Source organism: Lagopus muta, chromosome 5, assembly GCF_023343835.1.
Source record: "Lagopus muta isolate bLagMut1 chromosome 5, bLagMut1 primary, whole genome shotgun sequence".
Taxonomy (NCBI): Eukaryota; Metazoa; Chordata; class Aves; order Galliformes; family Phasianidae; genus Lagopus; species Lagopus muta.
Genome location: NC_064437.1, coordinates 36941065 through 36962107, shown reverse-complemented (window position 1 = coordinate 36962107; position 21043 = coordinate 36941065). Strand labels below are relative to the sequence as shown.

Here is a 21043-nt window from a genome sequence, read left to right as displayed (position 1 = left end):
ACAAAGGGAAATGTTTGAAAGGAAAGTGGAAGAAAAGAAAAAGAGAACAAGAGAAAAACACAAATCCTCTGGCTAGAGAGGCTGCATTTCAGCATTTCAGCAGTGAAAACAAAGAGACAAAGGTCACGTACAACTTGTGGGAGCATCAACATAATGAGTATGATCCAAGTTAGGTATGCAGGCTTCCAGTACAACCAGGCTGATATCAACACGCTCATGGCTTTTCTACTTTAAAGAACATCATCTTGTGACTCATTTGCACATTCTATTTAACTAGTATATGCAAGCAGCCAGCGGGGTCTTTCTTTGCCAACAGCGGGAGAGTGAAAAACATGATCAACTAATGACAGTCTCACAGTACAATATTAAAAATAGAGTTTGAGGACTGAAAGAAAAAGCCCACGTTATCTGCAGTTGGACACTGCTTTTAACAACTGAAGATACACACTAATGAGATTCAAATGATTATAGCATTTGATTTTTATAGTCGTTTACAATTGCTTGATAGTGTTCTTCTGCCAGGTGGCTTTCAGCTTCTATACTTGAAAACTTCCATCAGAAGTTTACAAGCAGATGGAAATTATGAATCAGACAGCTGACCTGCAGTCCTCTTGTCACCAGATTTGCTGGTCATGAGCAGCAAACTGCCGGCTTTCTCTCTGTGGAGTTCTGGAGTTTTAATTAAGGATGTTTTCACAAGTTGATCACTTGCATAGAGCTGATCTTGAAAATGGTAATGGATAGAGGAATCCTCCTGACAAGCTAGTCCTCTCAGATACATCAGAAATTGTGCCTGAATATCAGATGGAATGTTATAAGATCAGCTTATAAAAGAAGTGATGGGAAAAAGTACCATATAGTGTCTCCATCCTGAATGTAGAGGAGAGTGTGATGGAGCAGACCCTGCTGACATGTTGTCTTCAGCATCCCTGGCAGCCTAGCAGTAGCCTGCCTCCCCACATATCACTGCTCAGTACTGGCTAGCGTGCCCTCTGCAGGCATTTCATGCCTTCAAACGGTGCATGGGAGCTAGGCCAAACACATTCCCCCAAAAGGCCAGGAGCATGCTGCCTGAGAGCATATACAAACACCACTTTTATGAAGGTACACGCAAGAATACTGAAAAATACAGAGTTTTCTTTTTTTTTTTTTTTTTTCTTCAGCTATTCCTTCCTAAGTAGTGCTGGAGAAAAGGTTTATTTTCACAGATAACATACCTAGTTATTTTGAAATTTTCTGCTTAAAAATGTAAAACATTTCTACTTTTTCCCAAGCAGCTTTGTCAGGCAGGAGTTGATCTCACTGATTTTTTCTGTTTAAGTTATGCTCCCCAAATGATTATTCAAAACATTGCGTAGGCTCTTCCATTCTCCAGAAGCATGGATCTGTTTAGGTGTCTCTATTCAATAACCCCAAAATGGTGAAACAGACACTTTGCCTCACGATATTCAGAAATGTGCGATGTTTTGACACTTCCTCTCAGAGACTTCATTCAAGTTTGCTTTCCTTTTCAACTGAGCTTGCAGCACTCCATAAATGTTACTCAGTAATCACAAACAACAGCTTCCACATCAGTTACCACTGAAGAGTGTAAGGCGTGACGTCCAGCTCCTGGTCAGGCTCAATAGCTCAAGTGTTCCATGCATGTTCCGTAAGAGACTTCTGCACTTGAAGAGCCAGCTAGCACCAGGGTGACTTTTCCCTCTTCACTCTCGCATTAAGGCTTTGACTTTTCCTCATTTTACTCCTTATGTCTTTGCCATTCACAAAAAAATTTGGTGGCAGAGTCTGAGCAAGGGAGGCTTTCTGTACTGTCTCTGTTCCATCTGATCAGTGTTGCAAGTCCCTGCCTGAAACAATAACCAGTTCCAACAGGGTTTTTAAGATACCATTCCCCTCCTAGTTTACAATGAGAAATTTTGACATTGTTTGGAAGTGACAGTAGAACATATTAGAAATGCAAATGTTCTCAATGAGCTGAAATAGAACAACTCTGAGCTCACGCCTTCCCTACTATTCCGGGAATTGTATCTCTATTAAAATCCAGTCAAACATTTGAAAAACTGGTATAAAACATACTCAAACAGAATGAAAAAGACAGAAAAAGTTGAAGATGCAAATATAAACTAAATACGAGAGTACCCAAACCACAAACCTGAACATGGGTTACTCTGTTGTCTGATGATTTGGGCTATACGAACCCTTCTGAAGAATTTCACGCAAACTGTTCTTCAGAAAAAATATATATATTTTTTAAATTGAAGTTTTATTCTATACAAACTATTACACTACAGGAAAAAAAATCTTAGGGAAAACAGAGGATGTTTTGAGCACTACCAGGGGAGATGTCCTGACACACAGGTTCCTATGTGCCTTTACACGTCAGACACCTAAGGCTCACTGATGTTCACAGCAGTGCTGCACTCTTCAGGGTCTTATTAAAGGGAGCAGGCAGGGAGAATCCCATCCATACCTTCCCAGAGATTCAGGAGAATTTGGCAGAAAGCTTCTAAGGCCAACTCCTTATCAAAGTTTTGACTCAGCACTCATGCATGCCACACATTTTCCAGTTTGGACACTTTCACTGTGTACTTGGCCAAGGTGAGGTAACCATCTTATTTATACAGTGACACTTAGAGCACCTACAATGCTAGGGTGCCACTTGGTTATGCAAACTATCAGATAAAATGAACTGCGAATATTTATTAAGTATTCACCCCTGTATCCTGGCAGAAGTGCTAGATTGTTCTGACTTTAAATCAGGGCGCATTCAGAACTGACATTCATTTTTATAATATCCTTGAATGCCAATACATTTTAGAAGTTGAACAGTACGGTAGTTATTTTGTTTCATTTTTGTTTTTCATTTATTTTATGCAATGATGTACCTCTCAAAATATTCTCTAATAGTTTTAAAGGAAAACATCTTGGGGAACTTGTTATGTTTTCAAATCAGGATACTTTCATTAAGCACACACAGTCATTGCTATGGTTTTGGTATGGGCTTTTTTTTTGAAGGGGGTTGTGCATGGGTGTGCTTTTTCATTTTGCTTTTTTTCATTTTCAGTTTGATCTAAAAATAATCTTAACTAGATTTTTTTTAAGTTGGGAAGAAATATTAATTACATATCAAGACCAGTCACTCAAGGTGCTTTCCTAAAGAGTGTCCTTGGAATCCAATCACTATTTGCACATACATTAATAAAAGTGCAAAGCTTTTAAATCTGATTGCTTCAAGTTGAACGGGTGGCTCAGTGCCAAACAAATTGATCTCATTCACAGAGCAAACTATAACTCCATTACACAGAGAGGACTCAATTCAATAAATAAAATACAAATTTTAAAAGTTACCTGAGCAGCTCTTAAAATGATCTGTAGGACTTTATGTGCAAGCTGCATTATTTATCTGAAAATAAAGCCAACCTACTATTTGAAAAGTGCCATAATATTTGACACAGTGTGTATGGGTTAAAGGGTGCGTGTCTGATACAAGAAACACTGGAGTGACAGAAATATCAGCTCCATCAAATGAAACAACTAGAGGTCAATAGTAGCAAAGACATACCTGGCAGTATCAAATGAAAGGATGACCTTTTGGAAAAGTTCTTGGTGTGACATTTAGAAGTTCAGACCCCATTTCAAGTGAATTCAGTAAACTGCCCTCGTTCTCTACAGCCACCTGCCCCAGAGGGGAAAAAAAGGACTAATAATCCTGTATCCTCCACATTTCTGTGCTTTAGGGATAATCATTAGGAAAAAAATCATGAGAAATGAAAATCATTAGAAAAATCATGAAAATATATTTTAATATAGCTCTGATATATATATATATATATAAACAGCAAGGGGAAAAAAAAAAAAGCCATATGCCATTAGTTTGAAAAACAGCAAATCAATGTACAGAAGTGTGATTTATTTCCTTCTGTGAAAATTTCAGCACAAAGATTTTTCCAGTAAAAAGACAGCACTAAAAACGAAAATTCTATTAGAAATTGCCCTCTACAAAACACAGTTTATATTCTGCCCCACACAAGACACAGTCAGAGCCACTGTTCTTTTATTCCCTTAGTCAGACTGCAAAGGAAATGATCCAAATATCTGGAACATTGACTCCTTTCTCAATAAAACTAAAATGAAAGAATTCTGCACAACGCTGTTCTCTTTACTCTGAGGGGGGATATGGAAAAGCATCTCTTCTACCTACTGATCTTTTGCTTTCCAATCACTGGAGGACAGAACACAAAGGAAACTTCATTCCCAATGAGAACTGTAGAGACAAACAAGGCCAACTCCTAATTTGTCACTCTGGAAAGCACTCGCTGTCTATCCAAAAACATGCAATCCCCAGCCTAAAGCAATCTGCTGCCACTGCCGTCCTCTCCCTTCACTACACACGCAATGCCTTCCAATCTCCAGAACCTTTGAAGATATCTTTCACACAACTCGTATTATAAGAATCAGAAGATACCCCTATGTTTACCTTGGCTGTAAATTCTTTTTACTTTATTTCTCTTTCCTGAAGCCAGGAAGCATTTGAGACTTCCTCTTTTTTTTCACACTCTTCACAGTTATACACCCTGTTTGCCCTCTCCCTTTCAGCTGCAGCCCCTTAAACATGCATCTGTTGCCTTGACTCCCTCTCTCCTGATCTCAGGCTAAATCCTCTTCAGTCTGGTTTCTGTCTTCTGTACTTCAGTAAAACTATTTGTATTGACATAACTCATGAACTTTTCCTAGCCAAACTCTAAAATAGTTGCTCTTTGACTTGCCAGGTGTTTTAACACAACTGAACTCCTTTCTTCTGGCTAAATCTTATTGTCCCAGCACTTCTCTCCTGGGTTTCTGTCTACACCACTCTTTCAGTACAGCCTTGCTGGGATACTTTTGAATGTTCTTCAAGTTCCCAAGGAAGGTCCCTCATCAATTCTTTCTGTGATCCCCTCTCTTTGTGCTAACTCTATCCAGCAAGCAAAAAAGCAAATAATCCACTGCCATCCTCATGTTGTTCAGTCTTCTTCTACCACTCTGATATATTTTTCATATTCTGCACAGATAAATTGTTAACCTGGTTTCTGGATACTCTCATAAGCTTTATGGGGATAATGAGATTTCTCAATCCTCTCCCTTCAGGGAAAAGGAAATCCTTTTTCTCAGTCAAAACAGACAGACAGAACATCAGACCTGCCAATTTAGACTACAATCCAAGTGTCATCTCTGCCTCTTACTTATTTCAAAGCCTCTCATCCAGGATAAGCCCAAAATCTCCCAGATTCTTTAGACATAACCTTTCTAATAAACAATTCTTTATATCCATCTGTAATGCTAAAACTCCTTTCCCAGCTCTGATGATATTACATATTGATTACTGCAAAGTTCATCTTTCTGACCTTAAAAACTGCAAGTTCCTCTCATATCCCACAGAAACTTCTGCTGCAAAGAGGATCTCTAACCCCTCACTTTGATCATTTCACCTGTTTCTTCACATTGCTTCAGCAGCACTCTGATTATCTGTAACATCAAAGTACATTTCCAACACCATGTACTTTTTATCCCAATATTCCAGGTTACCTATATTTCATCACTGAGATTTTGGTCTTGGTGTCAATTTTCTCTACTCCTATTTAAAATGAAAAAAAAAAAAAAAAAAAAGTCCACAAATCTGAAGACCCTTTATGTCTTTTCAAAATGCTAATTGCTAGGGTTCTCATACAAAGACTTTTTCTGTCATTGAACAACCTTCTCATCCAGACACTGTCTGTCACCTCTTGTACACTGTAAATTCTTTGGGGACACATGTTCATACAGCATCCAGTAAAACAACATGCCAATTCATAATTATGTACTCAAGTAATACAAGCACAGTATTTATGATAGCACCCTTGGTACTAACAGCAGCAGTAGGAAAATAATTATTCATGGGATTACACTATTTAAAATAAACAAATTAAAAATCAAAGAAAACCAACAACTTCCATCCTTTCGTTGTACAATGTACAAAGGTAAATGAAGGAGCTGGCACATCACGCTTTATGCTGATGATACACTGTTCTATTTGTTTGACACAGAACACTCTTGGCCTGAGGAAAAGACAATCTCATTGCATGGTTATCACACTGTCTCAAGCTATAAGCTTAATTTAATTGGGTCTAACTGCTTGCCCATAATGCACAAGGTAACTGAATATATCTTCCCTTACATTTCCAGAGAGCTAACATGAGTATTTATTTTGGATTCTCTGGGAGCACTGACATTCTGAACTGCAAGGAAATAACCATCAGTGCTGTCTCCTTCATGCTGGCAATGCTACAACAGCAAAGGCTGACCCTTGCACCTATGCCACATGCATAGAGAGAACTTTAAGAGGAACAGAGCACCAGTCCTTGTTTAGGATTAACCTTCTCAAACCAAAATAAATCTAGGCCAAGCTTTTATCTTGCACACAGATACTGCTATACTGCACGCTGCAAGCAATTAGTGAAGTCTTAAATCATTTTCCAAATTAGTTTGAAACCAAAAGTAAATCTTAGGTAAATATCATTTCATTTCACCTACTAAAAGTGATTAAAAACCTCCTCTGAAAAAGATGCAAAGCAGGTGCAAATCATTATTAGCAATTATTACTCATCCCTTCTTCTTAGGATAAATGGCCTTCTTCTACAACCCCTGAAAAGAGTAATGAATTGAGCCAGTGATTTCCTTAATCCAGTACATCAGGTCTACAAGAGCCTCTTAGGGGAAAGATGACTGACAGACTGAGCAGAAGTCCCAGCTCCAAGTCAGTCCTGGTGCTCAAAATCACTTACAGATGTGTCCATGGAAAACATCAACCTGTAACTATAATGTGTATGCACTGGTGTTGAAAGTTCAAAAATTGAATGCATTATAATTGCAATATGTGTTTTATAATCCTCAAAGTCAAGCTACCGTAACACAGTAAGCTGAACAATTCACTGAAGGTTTATGGAAAGTTAGGACTGGAAAATGGTAAATAGCTTTTGTGTGAGCATTACATTTTTCTGATTTTTATAAGAAGAGTGTGTATTTTTTTTTCATGAAGCTCTATTGCTTCTGCTAAAGTCTTAAAATAGGCAAACACTGGTATAGTGATGAAATGCAAATGCAAGAACATATTTTAAAATTAATCATCTATAATTAATTAGTAATCTCTGCTTTCTGGTAAGTGACAGATAAATTGCAGAAAATTATCTTTGCTATGAACGATAAAGTCATCTGCAGATTTACAGTATTTCAGAGAAATGGTTCACAGATATTAATGCATTGTAATGACCACAGATACACCAGAATATTGTATTTGACCTTCCACTGCATTAAAAAAAATATATATAATCTTTGACTTTAAATTACACAGCATTCCAAGAGTCAGCTGAGCAATCTGAAGTAAAATAATCTGATAAAAATGGCCTTTGAATATAAAGGAGTTAGGAGAGGGGATGTTTTCTGGTAGCTTCGTTTTTTTTCAGTGCTCACTGAGACTTGGTCTCTTTCAGCTTATAGAAAGGCTAATCCTGGATGCCATTCAAGACAGTACTAAAGAAAGTGAATCACACGTTGCCCAACAGGCCATTTTTGTGTTTCCAAGACATTAATAGCTTTTCTTCTTTAAAAACAAAGCCAGGAATGCAGTTCTACCCAACAGCCACAATCATTAGAATAAATCTGTGCAGAGAGCTACTTCTGGAACCGACCATGTTAACACAAGCGGGAGGAACCCATTAACCCAGACTCAGCACTACATTGACACCAGTTTCCAGACACCGGTGTCAGCCTCTGTACTCTCCCACTACACTGACATAGCAGCCTCTCCAAGGCCCTTCCATACAAACACACTACTTTGCACCACACTGTTCAGCTCCTATATGTAAGAGTGATGCTCAGGAAATATAAATATACAATGGATAAGGGAAAAAAAAAAAAATAGAGAGAAAGAAAAAAAAAATCAAGCTTACAAGTCAATCAGAAATTTCTTTTAAAAGTTTGGACCATTTTATTAGACAGATATTTGGCACAGTTTCCTTTGACCTGACAACCATACTTTCAGACAGCAGAAAAATTTTTAGAAACTGCATCACATCTAACAACTCAAAAAACTGCAGTGGAAAAGTACCCAAAATTGCGCTGACCATTAAGAGTTTCAAACATTGAGAAGAAAATTCCAAGAACTTCCTAAGCTGTCAATACTTGCCAGAGTTAGAATATCAAAACCCAGCCTCGTGTTCGGCAGACAACTCTTTCATAGGGAAGTGGTGCTCCCTCAGCATTCTCCAGAGGTAAAATCCAGGTAATCACACGCAGGTTGAGTAAGAAAGAACACAATCATCTCAAGATTCAGTTCTTTCCTCCTTAAAGCATCACCTGATTCCCCGCAGCACCAGTTCCTTGGCTTGTCCCACAGCAGTCCTACAGCAAAGTGGCTTCTCCAGCCTCAAGCATTTCTGATTTTACATCGATTCTAAGCAGCCACTTCTTATCACTAGATTGCTCCAAGCGCCTCAAACCGTAGCATGCGGTTCTGAGTCACAGTCCTCCACCATAGAGAGAGAGGATGACACTTCTTTGCAGCACAATTCACTAAGAAGCTTTGTCCATTTCACTTAAGAGCAATTTCAGCAGCACTTCACTTAAAACTTTTATCCAAGAAGCACTGAAGGGATTGCTCACAACACTCATCTCTGTGAGACTCCAGAAGGAATTTCCACCAATTCATAGTGGAAATTTCCTTGTCAATAACATCATGATATTCTCTTTAGATGGGTCTTTTCCCACATTATTTTTCTCATTTCCACCTTCTCTATCTGGAATAGAAGCTGTATGTCTTGCATTGTTATTCCTTCAACAAAGGAATCAGTTTTGTTAAGCCACAACTATGCTTCTGTCAGATGCTTGTTCTTTTCACACGCTTAATCCACATTAATTGTTAATTTTAACAACTGCTTATTGCTAAAAAAACAACAAAAACAAAACATATTTTTAGGATGCCCATTCTCTCCTATCATTATATACCTGTTCGTTTCCAAATTCTTGAGTTTATTGTCTGTTCTCCACTTGCTATACAGTTGCCATCCCTTTCACTAGCCCTTCTGCTTTTAACCCTGTGTTCAACATCATCTTTGCAACACAAGAATACAGTCTACACTGTTACCTGATGTCACTACCTTGTTCCGCTTTGTAACAGGACTATTTCAGCTGGACTCCCTTTATTTCTCCCAATGGAAATTTAAGATAAACTTGCTTATCCTTTTTTTTTCTTTTTTTTTTCTTTTTTTTTTAATTTCCTTATGTAGTTAATTATGTTTTCTCTGCCTATCTTTCTGGAATATGGTTTCAGGCAAAATAATAGGCCTATAAAAGATAACAGACAACTCAACATTAATATCAGTGAAAAAGGAAGGCTCAGGCCTTCATGAATTTCTGCTGCTTGTGTCTCAAACCCCTTCTTGGAGTGCACTGCAGTATACTGATTCTGACCCTGCCCAAAGAGCAAGAACAACCAGTTCCTGTATATACTGATCTAATGACATTTAAAAAAAAAAAAAAAAAGTGATGTTGTATTCATGAGCCCAGTCAACAGAATAAAAACAGGAGATAAAATCCAGTTCCTTCAGACCAGACATTTTATCTGCCATACTGACAGATTTAATAAGACTGCTAGTAAAGCCGTTTTTAGACTCATAAGGACTTATTGCAACTCTTGCCAATGGACTCAATCTCCATAGTTTTTTTGTCAAATGTTACACAGGCCTCAAAAAACTGTTGTGTTTCATTATTAGAGAAGTACAAAATGGGATGCAAGCCTCACAGTTGCAACACTCAGTTTCAAAATTTGACGCAACATTATAGCTGAGTCAAACAGAAAGGATTTTTTAAAGTATAATCACTTAAGCATACCTGCAGTAGTATTTACATGAACCTGTGTAAGCATTTAAAGAAGTAATTTATTCACCAAATTATGGCTTTATTTTCCTCTCTTCAGTGTGCCCATAAATCTATAACATAAGTAAATGATTGCTCCAAACGTATGCTTGCAGTGATCCCATATCTTGGATCATTCACTGTTATATTTTTTGTTTACTGGGGTGTTTTTTGCTTATTTAGGTTTTTGTTGTTGTTGTTTGTTTTCTTGTTGTTAGTCCCAAATAAGTCTGCTTCTAAGTCAAATTATCCCAAAATGGGAAGCTTTGATTTCAGTCAGGTTGTGGCAGTTTAATGAGGTTTGTTTGGGTTTTAATTATAACTAATACTCTCTTTAACCACAAAGAGTCTTACTGTATTGCAGCTGTCAACAACAGCACACATGATTACAGCTCTGAGGAAGAAACAGAAAATCAGATGGGGATTTGCTAAAAATCAGGCAGGTGTAATTTATCTTGAAGTATTCTACTACTGTACAGCTATTATTTCTAACTTCTGTTACCAGCACTCACAAATCATTACCAGCTCTTTAAACAAAGGAATTACCTTCTAAAAACAGAAGAGGCATAATATTTTTCCCTGAAGTTATTCACCTGTATTTCAAGATGTTTATATAGTGTATATAAAACAGAAATACAGACTAATACACTGTACTTTTGCAATGTAAATAGAAAAGACATATATGCCAATATGAACTACCAAGAAAATCAGTATAAAACTATTTTTTTCCTGCTTAATTCTGAGAAATAAAAGACTTTGTTTCTTACAAAAAAAAATTCACACATTTACTTGTGGGTGCAGTGTTCAAGATGCTATAAATAATTCCTGCAGCTCCTATCAAGTAATTGCATGTCAGTAACTGAAGAAGGGAGAGAAGTCTGAAGCACCGGTCACAAACAAGTGCCAACTGGGTGTACTCCAGGAACAAGGCACTCAGCAACTCCGATGATCAGAAATGAAGGAAGGCCACAAATCACTGTGAAATAGTGCATAAGCAAAAAGCAGAATCTCTTTTTCTTCATTTTCTTTTTTTTTTTCTTCCTTTTACCTTTAAAGAACCAGTCACACACGGGATATGAGCGAGAGAAAAAGAGTAATCATTACTTTCCATTGAGTATGCAGAGGTGACTACATAAACAGGGCAGAGATAAATGACAACTCTAACAAAATTTGTAACACTCTGGAAGTGGAAATCTTCAGCTGCTGTTGGGATTGCAGTGATTCAGATTATCCTGCCTCAACAATTCAGAGTTTTAGCATTAATTTTTAATGCAATTAATCTGCTCTCTATTATACACTTTTTATTTTTGCTTTTGACTTGCTTGCAGTACTAGGCATATGACATGCAAACTGCTCTGCTTCCAGCTGGCATGCTGCAGTGATACGCATACATAGTGGGCACCTTATTGCAGTAAGCTTACTAGCTTACAGGCAGGACAGTCTTACAAGTAATAATATCATTCTCAAAGACCTATCTAAACAGAAATGTTTTGCACTTCACTGAAGCTGCCAAAAAAAACAACTCATGCTGAGTTAAAGGTTTTATAAAGCCAAGAATTCCTTCTTTTTTCAAATCAATAACCACATGCAACCGTTACAGTTTCTGCTTTACTGGTTTACAAAAGTACAAGTGATAACACTGGGAAGTAGGATGACTGAAATCTATAAAGCAACTGATGGTCACCTATGGTTTAAAAAAAAAACAACTCATCAAAATATACATCCCAAACAAACTACAAGTTCTGTGAAGAAGAAAAAAAAGAAGCCTTAGCAATTGTTACTGCAGATCTGCAATAGAAAACTTAAGAAACCTAACTTAAAGATCTCTTTCTCCTCTTCAAATACACTGTGTAAAAAATGTGTGAAATCTAAATTTATTCACACAACAAATGTTTTTTGATAGGTCTTCAGGAGGACCCCTGGGTCATCTAGCACATCCCTTCAAATGTGTTCAGGAAAGATGGCAGCACTAAGCTACCCAACCGTTTTATTTAGCGTGCTCTGGAATGCCCTGAAGGACAATGCCTTGCTGACCTCTTGCCAACCACTCACTATGTCTAATTGACCTCCCTGGGAGAAAACTTGCCTTGTTTAGCTTCAGGTCATAACTTCCTGTTAGACTACCCATCATCACCTCAAATAATTCCTCCTCCTCCTCCTCTCATGTTTCTTCTCAAATATGTCAGTTATACTCCCGTAGGCAGGCTGTATATACTGTGCTCCTGAGACCTGTCTTCACAGGTCATGCTCTCCTATCCTTTTATCATTCTTGACACCAATCTTTGAACTGTTTTCATGTCTCCATATACTGCAGAGCTCTTAATGATAAAAGCAATGCCTACAATGTACTTCTAGTTAAAACCAAAAAAACATATCCATTGGCAAGTGGAAGAGTCAAGGCAGTACCCAGCTGCCTCTATAGGCTGGTCTTACAGAAGGGAGCCTTCTGAACCTCACATCCTGGCATAGGGGCCAAAGACAGTAACAGCCGTGTGTTCCCCCCTCCATCTCTCACTGAATTTTCCTCTTTTCTTTCTATGTATTTCCTTGTGAGGAAATCACATAATCTAGTCTTCAAAAAAATAATAATTCACCACTGCTCTTACATGCTCACTTGTAGGTGAGAATGGTTTTGCGTGCAAACTGAACAGTGGCACCAGGCCAAGCACACGAAGGACTCCTGCAGGTGGAGCCAGAAGCAAGTTTTTGGTTTTTTTTCCTCTCTTCCTCCCTTCTCTCAGACTCTCAGCAATTCAGTAGCTTAATAACCAACGTTTAAAACCTATGAAATTGTCAGTAATCTCTGCTGCAGTAAGGCTGACACATCACAGAATCTGGCACTGAGAATACAAAGCCAGAAAAATAAAAACAATGTTTAAACAAAAACCAAGAGAGAAAATCCTAAAATTGAGTTCTTCTGTGCTTTTGAAAGGCTTTCATATACGAGATTTCAGAGTCCTCTAACTCTAGATCTCATCTGAAATTAGATGGGATCTCTCTTGCCCACCCAAGAGATGATAAGCAGGACTAAAACATGGATCCATATTTTTAGAGGGAAAAATGTATCACTTTCAATATCAAACAAGCAAAATAAATCTTGTGCCTGCTTCAAATGACTGATGGGGATGACTTCTGCTTAGAAAAAATTGTTACAATCATTCATGTCAGGGTTCATAATCCAGACAGTCTGAGAATGTCTCTTATTTTTATTATGCATTCCACAAGAGGGTCTGTATGAAACACTTGAAAATGAAAATAAAAATCAAGATTTATCATTTAACCAACAGATTTTGAACAAAACTGGCTGAAGTTTTTCCAAGAGACTTTTCCTCAACTACAAAATATCAACTAATCTCAATAAGGAATCTCTGCTACATACAGAATTTATGTTGCCAGAAATTGTATATGGGATCACAAAGCAGCTGAGGCTGGCAGGACCCTCTGGGTCCATCAGGCCAACCCTGGCTCCATCAGAGACATATAATCAGCAGCTCTTACTGCCTATGTCCAGCCGCCAGTAGTGAGGGATTCTTCCCTACCTCTTTTGAGAGCTCCTGTCAAAGATTTACATTTTCTTTTATAAAGCTTTTCTGAATCAATCAAGATTCAATATAGGAAGATTGCCAAATAAATTACTTCTCATTTCTACCTACAGTTGAACTCCTGTAGGGATCTGGAAATATATCAAGATCATTAGCCTTAATGCCTATAATAGACACTGCTTTAAGGTGAAGTGAGTAGTAAAACAGTTTAATACATTAGCCCCTACACTCTGGAGACTTGCAGAGTCCTGGCCAGGCTTGCTTCCTGATAACATTTGCACCAGTCTGGAACACTGAAAGGCAACAGACCCTCTTGCTGGTGCACATCATAATAAAACACACATGACAATTTCTTTTCAATACCTGGCCTGGAAATTTTGTGAGGATCCCCTGGAAAACCAATTTCACCTATCATTGCTGGAGGTCTACTGTGAAGCACATAACACTGCTGACTGAGCTGTGCAAGCTAACTCTGCATCTAAGACACGAACTCCCTTGTTCCCCGACTGAAAATCCTTCTGCACGCACAAACACATCTGAAATCTGTACCTGTGCTTAGTCCTGCTGAAGCTACTCCTTTGCCATGTCTATATACAATAAAATTAACTCCATTAGTTTTAAAATTACCATTGAACATAAATATGGAGGATTTATTTATGCTGCTATCCTAAAAAAAAAAGCCCTAATGAGCTAACTTGATTTTTTAAAAAAAATTCATTACTTTTTAAGTTTAGCAGACTATGATGTGGCAGAAGTAATAATTAGAAATAGGTCACATCTATATTTTAATTTCTTGGTTCAGCCTTATCCCTGGTTGGCTAAAAAAAAAAAAAAAAAAAAAGCCCAGTTCTTCACTAATGAACATACATAAAAGTTAGGCTGAGGATCCAACTCATATTCTCAAATCTGACATACAAAAAGCTCTGCAAAATAATCCATTATTTAATATTTTAAAGACTGGATAAAACTAATTAGTGCCAAAAATTACCCCTTAGCACAACATTAATTATGAGTTTGCCCAATAGCCACAACCCTGTCCTAATTAGCATTAATGACTCCAAGAAATCATCAAGAAAAAGGCAAATATACAATTCCTATTTTGTACTTGATAAAACACTGTGATTCAGATGCCAAATATCAGTAATGCACACTTTTGCAACAAGTCTGGTGATTTCCAGAGATTATACTCCCAAACATGTTATGTTTCATTTCTAATATACCACAGTAGATTTTCAAGTCACTTCAGACAGTGTTGAAATCCAAGTACTGGTATGAAAGACAACCAAAAAAAAAGAATAATTTCCCCACTGAACTGTGTTTTATATTGAAAGTGCCCATCTGGCCACCACCACCCCATTTGTATTTTCTGCAAAGTTTGCATTAAATGAAGTACATTACATTTTTACACTCTGAAACTGATCTGACAAAGAACATTCAATGCTTACCAACCATCCCTGTCAAAATCTACCACTTCCAAAAACCCAGCTAGGTATCACATAAGTCATCATATACATTCTTGAAATGTTGATAAAAATAATTGTTCACTGACCTCATTAATAAAAGTCTGGGCTCCCCGTGGGCTTAGAAGTAAGATAGCCCTTCGTAATGTGTCCCGATAGCGGTTCAGCTCTTCTGTTTTCATTGTAGTGAAAAGGTTGGCAAAGACTCTGCTGATGTTCCTGTCCACTTTTTGTAATGACACATCAAGTCCCAGCCTGGAGGCCTGATCAAGAAATCCCTGCAGTCCGCGTATATCTGTAACACAGGAGCAAAATAAAAAAAAAAAAGAAAAGAAAAAGACCGCTGCATCAACCTCTGCCAAGCATCACTAGGCAAGCATTACTAATTAGGTGGAAAAATACTCCTTTTTTCCTGCAGTGCTGTCAGAAGATCATTGCACACAGCCTCACAGGTCTAGAGCAGCTATTGCCCATAGCTCCCTTTCATAGGTAATGGCAGCAGGGAAAACCCATCAATTCCGTTCCCTGGAGGTTTCTGAAGCACTCTTTGAAAGAGCAGAACACATGGCTGCATGGCTGTGGATACCTCCCTTCAGCAGTTCAAGGACACAGGGCTGAACCCTGCTGAGAGACAGTCCCACCCCAAGCAAACCACAGCTCAAATGCAGAAAGCCAACAGGAGATGGCAAAGTAGGGGGATAAAGATCTCACCTCTAAGCCTCCCTCCTTCTTCTTCAACTTGACTAATGTAATATCATGCATGCTTTTCTCTTAAAAAAATTAAGATGTGCAGTGTATATGCAGCCCTCCTTTTTTCTTCCCCTTCTACAAATCTATGAAACTGTACACAAAGCTCCAAAGTGTTAGGATATATTAAACTGTAAAAAATATAGCATTTCAATAAGGGAAATTATGCAAACAAATCCTTCAAAAACTGTTCATTTGAGCTCTGCCCCTCAACTTCAAGCTGACTGAACAAAATAAGTTTTGCTAACCCAATTTGTTAGGACATTAACATGGAAGAACACATTTCATTATACTTTCACGCTGAAAACTGCTGGTTCAAACTGTACTCTGTCTTCATGACTACCAGCATTTTTCAATAATAAATGTCTGAGTTTTTATTTTGTAGAGAAATTTCAAGCAAGGAAAAGGTCAAAGCTTATATCGAACCAGGTTGCTCTCATTATTAATAGTGACCTGACAGCAGCTGTATCATGTCATAAGGAGCCCTTAATTTTATTTCAAACATGTATAGCTTGTTTTGATAAGAAGGTATTTTTAACTCTCCTCACATTCGCTTCTCACACTTTTATTATGAAAGTTCCTGGGTGAGACTGTACAGTGTAAGTTAGAGAAAACATCCAAATATGTAGCCTTTTTAAAGCAAGAAGAACAGAGCATTTGGGACAAACAGTTTCATGGAAGGCAGCACTGCTGCTTCGTTAAATTGCAGGGGTTGCCCACTGTAACTGTAACAATTTTTATCTCAAGTACGTGAAGAAACTGGAAATATGCTGACTGATGTGACCCACAGAACCTTGAAACACAAATGCAGCCATAGCTGTTGCAGCCAATGGACAGGCCCAGGGAGGATGCCTCCATCAGGGCAGTCTCACCCCGAGCCTTTCATACACAGCAAACATCTCCATTCCCTCGAGTACCCCTGGACACAGAACCAGGCAGCTGGCAAAGAGGAGTGGGCATCATCTTTTTTCTTTGAACCCAGACACAGCTCTCCTGAGCATGGTGGGTGCTGGGGCAGAAATGGGAGAGAGCCAGGTTCTACTCTTCCCTTCAAGCTCAATTTCATTAACTCACTACCCCACCATCCTCAGCACATCAGAGAGATATTTACTGCTCTCTCTTCAGAAAACTTTATCACAGCACTAATGATCTCTGTATCTATAAACTAGATTGTAAAACCTGTTTTTGTTTGTTTAATTCTGAAAGTAAGAAAGTTCTCTCTGATAAAATTTTTATTATCAATACCACAAGGCACCAGTGAAGAGAAGGGATCAAAATCCAACCTTATTCCTTGTTGCCTCGTATGAATAGGCTCTTAGATCACTACCAATCTTGGTGTGACATGATCATGAAATACATAGATGAGCTTCTTTTATCTTTCCCCACAAGTGTTGTATGAGACATAACAAAAGTAACATCTTGCCAGGTTGCACAAGCTGAAGGTCTTAAGTCCAACATCAATTAAGTTAAGTAGTAAATACTAGATCCAAAAGTAAGACACTGAAAGTTACCTCCAGTATATTCACACTTCTATCTAAACATGGAAATGATCATTAATGTGATTCACTCAGATTCTGGAAAGAGTCACAGCTACGGAGAAGCTTCAGAAAAGAACAGAAATGAAGCTAGTAATGTGATGACCACAGTAGACTTAACTTGGACAAAGTCGCTGAGATGATGCCTTCAGCCAAGCCCATGCTCAGCATGGTGCCCTCATGGGGTTCTGCTGGTGACACAGGCAAGCCCACAGCAGCGCTGCCACACACAGGTTATTTGCTAGGCATGCTCAGTCTCCAAAATCCTGAGTCACTGAAGAAAGGATGGATTGGAATACGCCAGAGGAATTCAGCACTCATATAACTGCTAAATATTGCAGGTTGCTGAAATAATGACAGTGACAAACAACTGTTGTCTACAGGTTAAAGTACTTTATTAACGTTGTCAAGCCAAGTTTGGATTTTACTAATTTAAATTCAATAAACTTGTGTTCGTTTCTATACATATGCTCACTTAATGGGTCTGTGATACTAGAAAACTATTTTTTTAATGCTGTTTAGTCTTTCAAGAATGACTTGAATGACTAGTGCTTGACAAACAGTAACTAAATGTGTTTACAAAATACATAGCTTACTAACAACCCGATGCCTGTGTAAGCATCTGAAGTCGTCATTGCACAAAGAAAGCTTGTTTACCAAAAACTGGCCATGCTGATATTGATCAAGGTTTTTCTGCTTTATGTTATGACCCTCCAAATCACTGGTTAGAAAAACTGCTGGAGACCAGCATAAAATCCTTGATGTATACGGTAAGACAATTTGGACTTGGAAGAGCAATTTGTATTCTCTCACAGTATTTTGTATTCCCTCACAATTTTTTTTTTTCCAAAGCAAAATAGCCTACTTCCCAATTTAAAAAAAAAAAGGGAAGGACTCATATTTTTTCCAGCTTGACAACAAAGCAAACTCTGAGATGGAAGAAACTGTCCAAGCTCAAGTGTACAAACACAATCTGTCAGTTTTTCACAGATATAAATGAATGTGAATTTATTCAGTGTTGGCAATTAGAAAGAACTGCATGACTATTATCTTCCTCAATGCTGACATGCCAGTTCCTACACGACACTGGGGAGGAGGAGAAGGCTTGGTGGGAACTCAGAAGTGGAAGTGGGAATTGAAGAGCAATTTGCAGGGGTGACTAACCAATTTAGCTGCCTGACTAATGGGACCTTTCTTCTCAAATAATTATTTGCTATTGTTACCAAGAGGACAATCAATTCTTAAAACGTATGAGTACAGAAACACACAAACACATGCACATATGCAGGAGCATCTGCTTATAAATCATAATGAATTAAGCTCAGCTTTATTTTGTCTGACATATCACATAAGAAAATAACTTGATCTTCTCTTTTTTTTTCTACATTTAGGAGATAACAAATCCATTCAATGTAAAATAAAACCAGATCTTTGTTCCATGGTAGTTCAAACAAATACTAACAGAAATTCAATTGTGAATTTATTCCTATAAATGCATTTGTTAAGTGCATGTACTTTGTCTCCTGTAGTCTTAACAGTGACTCTTTATGTTTTATTAATGCTCAAATTCTAACATGAGAATTATCCTGAACTACTACTAATAATTCCTCATGCCCAATCATTTCATACTTTATAGGAAAAGCACAGCAATCTAAACTCAACAACTGTTAAACACTTGTTCCCAGACTGTCCGACAAAGAAAACAACAGTTTGCTGTATCTACACAACCCACACCCATCTCTGCCTTTAGCAGTTACTTTACCTCAGGGTGTAGCCTATACTCAACCACAGAAGTCACTCTGTGTGATTTTAGTCATCTCACTGCCCATGTATATCCAGCTCATACACATTTAACACGGCAAGCAGAACTTCAGAGACAACATCTGAAATTCATTCTTTAGCAAATATCAACTTCTTGGCAGTGATGCAAACCTCCACTCAAAAAGGAAAATGACACTACGCACAAAAAGATGAACCTCTTTCATAAAATTTATCTGTAAAACCCTATAATAATTGGATATGTTTGAAGCACTAAAGTGTTAAATAGAGCCACGTGAAATTAGCAGGTTGTAACTGGAACTAAATCAGAATTACGTCCTTCCATTTACATCTGGCTTGGGAGGGGACTGCTGTAGCTGAGAGCCCTTTTCTTAACTCTGACAGATATGCTGTGCATTCAGATTTGACAACAGGAGATCGAGAAGATATATTTTTTTTTACTATGACTGCAAAACAAAGGCAAGCTATAAAAAAGGGGGATTTATTGGACTATAAGATAAAATCATTTACTGCTTGAGATTATGTTGATCACTGCACTGTTTATTGGAAGACATCTCTAAAAGCATAGCACTGTATGTGGCATTAGCTTCCATTAGGTAAAGCTTCTTGTCATTTACAAAGCAATCCATTTTTATTGCATTACCTGCAATCTTGATTACAGAAAAAAAAAAATATTGGAGAGTCTATGATAACATTTGCTGTCATTAAATTGTAGTATCTGATGCTTGGCCTTGACACAAACAGCGTAAAGCTAACACTTTTGTATGAAACAGCTGTACAATTGGGCACAACTGGCCTCTAAGGATGGCTCATGGCAGAAAGGAATTTCCAGGAGGTAGAGAGCAGTATATTGTCCTTTCAACATGAGTTCCTTAACCCCAATTGACATAAAAAGAAGCAGCACATGACCAGGAAATGTGCCACCTTGGACTGAAAAAAGCTGGAAGGAAACAAGCTGGAGCTGAAGGCTAGGCTGGAGAAGCTCCAAGAAATAATTTCACACTCTTTCACTCTTATCCATCAGCACATAAATTTTAGGAGCACTGAAGTATCATCACCAAGCTGTATTATCGAATAACCCACACCAATCTTTTCACTTGTACATTTGTAAAAGAGAAAAGTAAATAAGTGTGAAAAACAATGAGATGAGGCAGAAAAGGCTGAGCTTTTGAGTTCTCATTTGCTTGAATGTAGGCTCTACACTTCACACTTCTGCATTCTATTTATTTGAGCATAATTTTGGTGATATTTTTCAGCAGTAACAAGTGTGTCAAAGAGAGTTGGATGGTTTCATTATTTTAGCACTCATACACTTCTAAAAATACATTCCATTTTCCCAACATTTTAGAAATAATATCAAGACATTTTTTTCCTTGTGCTTAAGCTTTAAGAGAAAACAAGAAGAAAAAGTTCCTTTTCTTAATGGATATTTCTTACTTTTAATAAAAGGATATTCTGCTTTATTGCAGGTTTGTATCTCCTGATTGTGCATAATATTTCCCACTTGCAATTTAGTTTCTTAAGACAGAATAAAATACATATGTAGGATTCACTGGTTTGGAAGATAATCTTCAAGCTCTGAAATGGCTCTTCTAAACCACTTCATTTTCACAGGTTTCCTTTCATTTTACGTCTTTTCACAATTGCAAACTGCTTACATAAGAAATAAGGAATAATAAGACTGACAAAAGAAACAGATGCACATTCTGGAGATCAGACCTCTGCTGCACTGTACAATTTCTGAATGAATGATTTTGAATATCATCTTTGGGTTCTTGGTAGAGATAATAACCTGCCTGAAGGATTTGAATATACACTAGTATTTTAGCAAACTGAAAGCAGACATCAGGAGTGGCTCCTCTTCTTATGTTAATAAGTAACAAAGTTCTCTTCCTTCAAACAATAGGGAATAGAATACAGCTTGTGCTTCCCAAAGGGAATTATTTTATACATACCATCTATAAAAATTCAACTTCTAGCAAGCACTGAGATTTTCAATCTGAGAGACTCACAATGCAATTCTGACTGTGTAAGTAGAGTGTTTAGACCA

General features: G+C 37.7%; 1 protein-coding gene across 2 annotated transcripts in view; it reads right to left on the bottom strand.

Moving 5' to 3' along the window:
- GRID1 (glutamate ionotropic receptor delta type subunit 1) overlaps positions 1 to 21043 on the bottom strand; it is a 602942-nt gene that overhangs the window by 299100 nt on the left and 282799 nt on the right. For both annotated transcript variants that reach the window (XM_048944232.1, XM_048944231.1), the window contains exon 4: positions 15022 to 15227. In XM_048944232.1, the coding sequence (XP_048800189.1) occupies positions 15022 to 15227 (206 nt within the window). The remainder of the gene's footprint in view (positions 1 to 15021; positions 15228 to 21043) is intronic.